The sequence below is a fragment of the Trichechus manatus genome, unplaced genomic scaffold, assembly GCF_000243295.1.
Source record: "Trichechus manatus latirostris isolate Lorelei unplaced genomic scaffold, TriManLat1.0 scaffold00093, whole genome shotgun sequence".
Lineage (NCBI taxonomy): Eukaryota > Metazoa > Chordata > Mammalia > Sirenia > Trichechidae > Trichechus > Trichechus manatus.
In genome coordinates, this window is record NW_004444029.1 from 6,037,037 (window position 1) to 6,043,358 (window position 6,322).

At 52.6% G+C, this 6,322-nt stretch overlaps 2 gene segments (V, D, J or C); both read right to left on the reverse strand.

Moving 5' to 3' along the window:
* Nucleotides 1–507: 507 nt before the first annotated feature.
* Nucleotides 508–2,008, reverse strand: LOC101344483 (T-cell receptor beta chain V region C5-like). The segment is given in 4 exon segments: nt 508–573; nt 671–708; nt 1,581–1,853; nt 1,960–2,008. Coding segments are annotated over 4 exon segments (426 nt in total).
* A 1,637-nt stretch (nt 2,009–3,645) lies between these two features.
* On the reverse strand, nt 3,646–5,520 carry LOC101344730 (T-cell receptor beta chain V region CTL-L17-like; the record flags this gene model as incomplete). The annotated part of the segment is given in 3 exon segments: nt 3,646–3,671; nt 5,052–5,336; nt 5,442–5,520. Coding segments are annotated over 3 exon segments (390 nt in total), but the record flags the coding sequence as incomplete, so codon positions are not given.
* Nucleotides 5,521–6,322: the final 802 nt, after the last annotated feature.

A 6,322-nucleotide genomic window follows, 5' to 3' on the forward strand; every position in this document is an offset into this window, starting at 1 on the left:
AGCCAGCAGAGGATGGGACACCACAGATTGTCAGTATTTAGGGCCCTCCCATGCCTTAATTGGGCAATGATGACCACAAACAACATTACAGCCCTTGAGTATCAATCAATATTTTGTATCCCCACTTTATATGAATTGAAGCAGATGTCTGCAAACCCACTTCCTTTCTTGGAAAGCGAGGAGCAAGGTAATGTCTCTGTTTCTCGCTCCTGCGGGCAGAGCAGAGAGAAGCACTCATTTTATGCGCAGGAAGGACGTGTCTCTGCCATGCTGGGGCTAAACTGCTGGCGCGTAGGTACCCGGCCAAGTCCCCCGGCTCTGCTGCCCGGATCGCCAGGGTGGAGTCTACTCCTTTGAGCCTCTCTGCAGAAAATCGGTTCTTAGGCAACTGTGAATCATCCAGCACAGCCTCATTCTCAAAGTGAACCAGGAGCTCGGGACCCTGTCCCGGTGTGTGTCCGTACCAGTAAAGGGTATTGTGGCTAGAAACAGGATCACACCACAGAGTCACGGCCTGTATGTGCTCTGTAATCTTATGTCTGGGGGTCTGGACAACTCCAGCTTCTTTGTGTTCTGCAGGGAAGACACAGAATTTGAAAATGGAAAGAAGGAAATGAGTGGAGTGATCACGGCGAATCCACTACGGAGATCTTGGCGTCCAGGGACTCACCTGCCCCCAGGAGGCAGAGAGACGGCCAGCAGAGGAGCCTGGAGCCCATGGTGGTTCAGGCAGGACTGACAGATTTGCCAAGTCAAAGTGTTTGTGCACATGAGCAGAGGAGAGTGATGTCCCTCTCCCCACAAGGCAGGTGATGTCATTGTCTCATCAGTCCCCACATCGTGGAAACCGTTACAAATTAAAATGTACCTAGAAGATGGTTTAGCATGTGCATGGATGGCGGTGAGCTCCTCCAGGGGCCCCCACCTAGAGCTCCAGGCTTGGCAATTGGATGTTCCAGGACATCTCTGATCCTTTCCCCCAACTTGCCCCTGACAATGATCCTACCTGGATGCCCCAATGACAACGGAATTGGAGATACAGATGAATACACTCTTGGGGTTTACCTGTAGTTAGCCTTCTCTTTGGCTTCTCTTTTTACCAGCCTCATGGGTTTGGGACACTGACAGACCAGGTGGTGGCTGGGTGATTGCCTGGCCTTGTTCTGGAAGCACGTTGAACTGACAGACAGGGGGTGGTCGGGGCCTTGCAAGGTGGTGGCCCAAGAGGAAGGGTGTGGGGAGCAGAGGGGTGTGAAGGGCAGTTGACTGTGACCTGAGGTTGCGCAGGGAGGAGATGGGAGAGTGTGCTGGCTCTGGGGCTCTCACTGGCGTCTCCCTGCAGCTCACGTGAAGATGCATTTCCCTTCCTGCAGCAGAGAGAACCTGCAGGCCAGGGCGTGAGGTGACCAACAGTGAGGCTGGGGCTTCTTGGGGGACTCTGCACACTCGAAGGCCCTGTGCAGGCCAGAGCTTCTGGAGGTGGCCTTACCAGGCTGGGGCTCATAAGCAAAGGGCAACCTCAGCCCCTCTAGCTGCCCTTTCTGTGCGGGGCTGAGGTGGCCTTGCAGCACTGTGCAGACTGCTGGCGCAGAAGTACACAGCTGTCTGCGAGGGGGCGGCCGACTCCAGCATGAGGGGGAAGTTCCTCGTGTTTGATCTGGAGACATTGTACCCATCAGGGAGGTCTCCTTTGTCAGTAACACGAACACCAGATGAGTAGTGGATCAGCCGCAGCCCCAGTCCCGGGTACATGTAGTTGTGGTTCATGTCCTGGGTGCATTGCAGGGTCACAATCCCTCCTGTCCTTGTGACCTTGTGCCTTGGGGTCTGGGTGACACCAGCATCTGTGTGCCCTGTAAGAGCCAGCAGCAGAGGCTGATGCAGTGGTCCCAGGAGAAGGGCTTGTATTGAGGCTGTGGGAGGTCCTGGGAAGGAGGCGCACCTGTGACCAGGACTTACCTGCCCACACGACACAGAGGGCCACAGGGAAGAGGAGGTTGGGACCCATCCCAGTGCAGGGAGAATCTGTGTCTCCCAGCTCTGTCGTGGGATGTGGACCTTCAGTGGAGACGCTCACGACATCACTTTCCCCACAGGTGCTTGAGCCGCAGAGCTTGGCAACCACGCCACTCCCCACAGGAACCAGTCAATCATAGATGCACAGCCCAGCAGCTCAGAGTGGAGCATTTGTAGCTCTGTTTGTAAAGAAGTTTATCTGTGCATATGCCGTGTCCCTGGCTTCTGGAGAAGGATATTTCTTTCTCTATGTGTATTTTATTCCCACTATTAAATAGTTCCTCATTAGTGTTGTTTTTGAAGTCCCTCAGTGGCACAAAGGATTAAGTGTTCAACTACAAGCAGAAAGTCCGGGTGTTCGAACCTACCCAGAAACATCACCTAAGAAAAGCCTGGTGATTTCCTCGTGAAAGGCCAAGGCCTTGAATCCCCTATGGACCAGTCTACTCTGCACATGTGGGGTCGCCATGTGTTGGCGATAATTCATTGGCAACTAAGAACAACATACTATTTTTACTCTTTACTAATATTTCTGGAGTATAGGGAAGATCCTCATGGCCACCCTGGTGACTTTTATGACTTGTCTGATCAAAATTCTCCTCCAGGAACCTCTTACCAATTTTTCTCCTCACCTGGATTCTGGATCGCTGGCGTCAGCCTACAGCGAACCCTCTGTTAAAAGAGCCAGCCTGACAGTCAGCAAGTTTTCAGGGGTGAAGAGTCATGATGCACCTTCTGCAGCAGTTCACAGAGCCGCCCTCCAGGCGAGGCTCCCCTGTGCTCTTGTGGGCCAGGTCCTCCCTTGTTTGGGTGAGGTTGTGGAAGACTGGGCCACCTGAGTCCTTGTGACTGTGCAGTCCTTGAGGAAAAGTGTCATGATGTGAATATGGTGTTCACAGAGTCAAAGGGAAACGCTCTGTCTCCATTCAGAGGGTCTTCTCCACACCAAATGGAAGAACATCAGCTGAACCAGAAGCTTGCTGTAACTCAGAACTTCCGTGTAGTCAACAGCAGTAGGTGATGTAGTTTCATAGAGAGGCCATCGCTCAGTCAGGGCTATTTCTGTGACCACACGTCTTAATGTGATCTTTGCAAAAGGGAGATGCTTGGATCTGAAGTCATCCACTTCTTCAATGTGTTATCATGTTGTGTTGCTGTTGGTAGCCGTTGTCGAGTTGATTCTGACTCATGGCCACCACCTGTGTTAGAGTAGGTCTGCTCCATAGGGTTTCCTTGACTGTAATCTTTATGGAATCAAATCACCTGGCCTTCATTCTGTTCTTAAAGATGAACAGTGTGATTTTTTAAAATTAAGCCTTATTTCCCAAACTTGAAGGATTTTTTTCCCAGGGTAGATATTCAAGAACTTAACAAATGAGTAACAACTATCCTATAGCTAAACTACAATTGATTTTTGTGGGCAAGACGGCAGCAAATTAAAATTCACTCTCATGCCTTGCATTTTCTGGTCTGCTTAGTTGGGGTGGTAAGTATTATCGCGGCACCCAGAAAACCCATTCCCATTGAGTCAATTCCAATTCATAGAGACCTTATAGGACAAAGTAGAACTACCCCATAGGGTATCCAATGCTGTGATCTCTACAGAAGTTGACTGCCACATCTTTCTCCTGGGGAGCCAGTGGGTGGGTTTGAACCTCCAACCTTTCAGTTAGTAGGTGAGTGCTAAATCACTGCACCCCCAGGGCTCCTTCTTTGCACCCAAAATTCCCCCCAAAAAACAAAACCCTTTGCCATCAACTTGATTCCAACTCATAGCAACCCAATAGGACAGAATAGAACTTTACAATGGGATTAGAAGGAGCGGCTGGTGGATTTGAACTGTCGGCCTTTTGGTTAACAGCCGAGCTCTTAAGCACTGTGCTACCAGGGCCCCAGGTACCCTTAAATGCTCTCCAACACTCTTGCCTGTATTACAAGAGCTAGAAACCTTGAATCTCCATTCCCCAGAGTCCTCTGACAGCACATTTCTGGAAACGGTTTAGCTTCTTCCAGTAAGCTACATTGGGGAAAATTTGGTAGACAGAAGAAAGAGGTTTCATCCATAGCAGCAGACGGGTGTTTTGCAGGGGCCCCTGGACACTTCCCTGTGAATCATCTATATGGAGGCTACAGGTCCACTCTGACCTTCGTCTGTTTTCTCCAGCTCCTGACCTGGGCAGCTGTAGTAACTTCAGATTTCTGATCGTTAGTGGTGGGCTTGAGAGCAGGCTGCAGCCTCACCAGGCCCTCCCTCCTACGGCACTTCTGATGTTTTGAGAGTGCCAGTTCCCTGTGTTAGCTCCAACCTTTCTTCAATTCCTGGTGGGTTTCTATTTTCTCTGCTGAATCCTCTGTGCTCCTGGGAAGCCCCCTAGTTACTTAGTCCTGGATTAAGAGAATGTCATGACTCTGCTCCTTGTGGAATGGGGCAGAGGGGAGCATCTTCCTACTGGGTCACAGCTTGGGACACACACCTATTCTCTGGCTGAAGCTTTAGGTCCTGGAAGCCAGGGGACTAAGTAGAAGTAACCACACACCATGATGTGCGACCACCCACACCTGCTCAGCTGGTCTCCACAGGAGAGAGGCATGCTCCATCACATCTTATTGACCAAAACTGGGGAAACGCTGGTTTTGGAGCTTAGAGACATAGGCTTGAATCCTGGCTCCAGTATTTGTAAATATGAAATATGGGGAGTCTCCATGAGCTACAGCTTCCTGTCTGTAAAGTGATGCAAGACGTCCCCATCTATAAAGAGGACACAATAATGTCCTTCCTTGTACTCCTACTCTCTCCCACTGAGTAGGCGCTCCTGCCCTTTGCTAGGATTGGAGGGTGTCGATGAGCTGAGAACCTGAGTGATGCGGTGGCCAGGGAGCTCTGGACACGCACGATGGCAGGGAGTGTTGGGGAAGGACCGCAGCACCGCAGGGGCTGGGCTGGGGCTGTCCTGCTTGCCCTCCCTCACATCTCCATCGGGAGCAGGAGGTTTGGGTACAGGTGTGAGGTGGCTCTGCAGGGCTGTCAGTGCTGCTGGCACAGAGGAACATGGCCGAGTCCCCCTGCTCCAGGGCGCTCAGCTTCAGCTCCGAGCTGTAGTTAGGGAACTGTTGGACTGAGAACCGGTCCAGGATGTCGCCTTTATTTCTGTCCGCCTTTTCATAATACTCAACGAGGATCTTGGGGCCTTGGCCCTGGGCTTGCTGGTACCGGGACTCGCTGCGATGTTCAGAGACAGGGTGGCATTGCGGAGTGGCTTGTCCTCCGTTTTCTGTGATGATGTGTCTTGGGGACTGGACGATGCCAGCATCCACAGGACCTGTAGGGTATGGGACAAGCTGGAGCTTGCCTAACGGGAGCCTGACACTATGCAGCAACCGAGACCTGTGTGTTCAGGGAGGTCCCACCTGAGCCCAGGACTCACCTGCCCTCAAGAGACTCAGAGCCACCCAGCAGAGGATCCTGGAGCCCCTGGCAGAGTCGGGCAAGAAGGGGGTGGGCATCTCTTGCTCAGGGCTTCCAAAGAGTGGGCTTGTGCTACCCTTCCTCTGGCTAGAGTGTCCCCGTGACACTGCTGTTCTGACGTCACCATCCCTGTAGGATCCTAAGTACACCCTCCACCCCCTGACAGCACAGGCTCATTGCACCCAGGTCCTCCCCTCTGTCCAGCTCCGGTGGAGCAGGTGGGGCCAGCAGGCCGAGGTAGCCAGGCAGAGTTGGGACAGTAACCATCCCCACACCCTCTCTGATCTTCCTCTGAGACCGTTGATCCTTGGCATGCACCTGGCCTTGGTTATCCTGGGGGGCTGCCTCCTGAAAGCCCCTCATGCCCCCACCAAATGCAGGCTCCAGAAGGCTCCCTCCCTGCTGTGGCAAATGCACCTGCAGATCATGTCAGTGGGTGCCAGAGACTACATTTAACCCCTCAGACCTCCCATTAGCCTGGTTCCTCAAAGAGGCTCCCCCTACCAGGGCCCAGCCAAGACTCCTCCTTAACCTGAGTCTCCCACACAACTGTCAGCAGCTCTCCGTGGAGCCACAGCGCCCTCAGGCGTCCAGTGGTGCGTCCACAAGGTGCAGTTCTATGATGTGGCCCAGGGAGACCTGGACATCACATAAGACGCAGGATGCCTCCCAGGACTGCTGGGAGCTGGTCCATTTCATGTTTGCTGTGTCCAGTGCAGGTTTCCCAGCAGAGAGGGAGGCACAAAGCAAACATTTGCCAAAAGGGAGAAAACAAACCCTAAATCTCATCAATTAGTGCTCTAGACAGGGAGGTACCAGCCACTCTTTAGATGCCAGCTG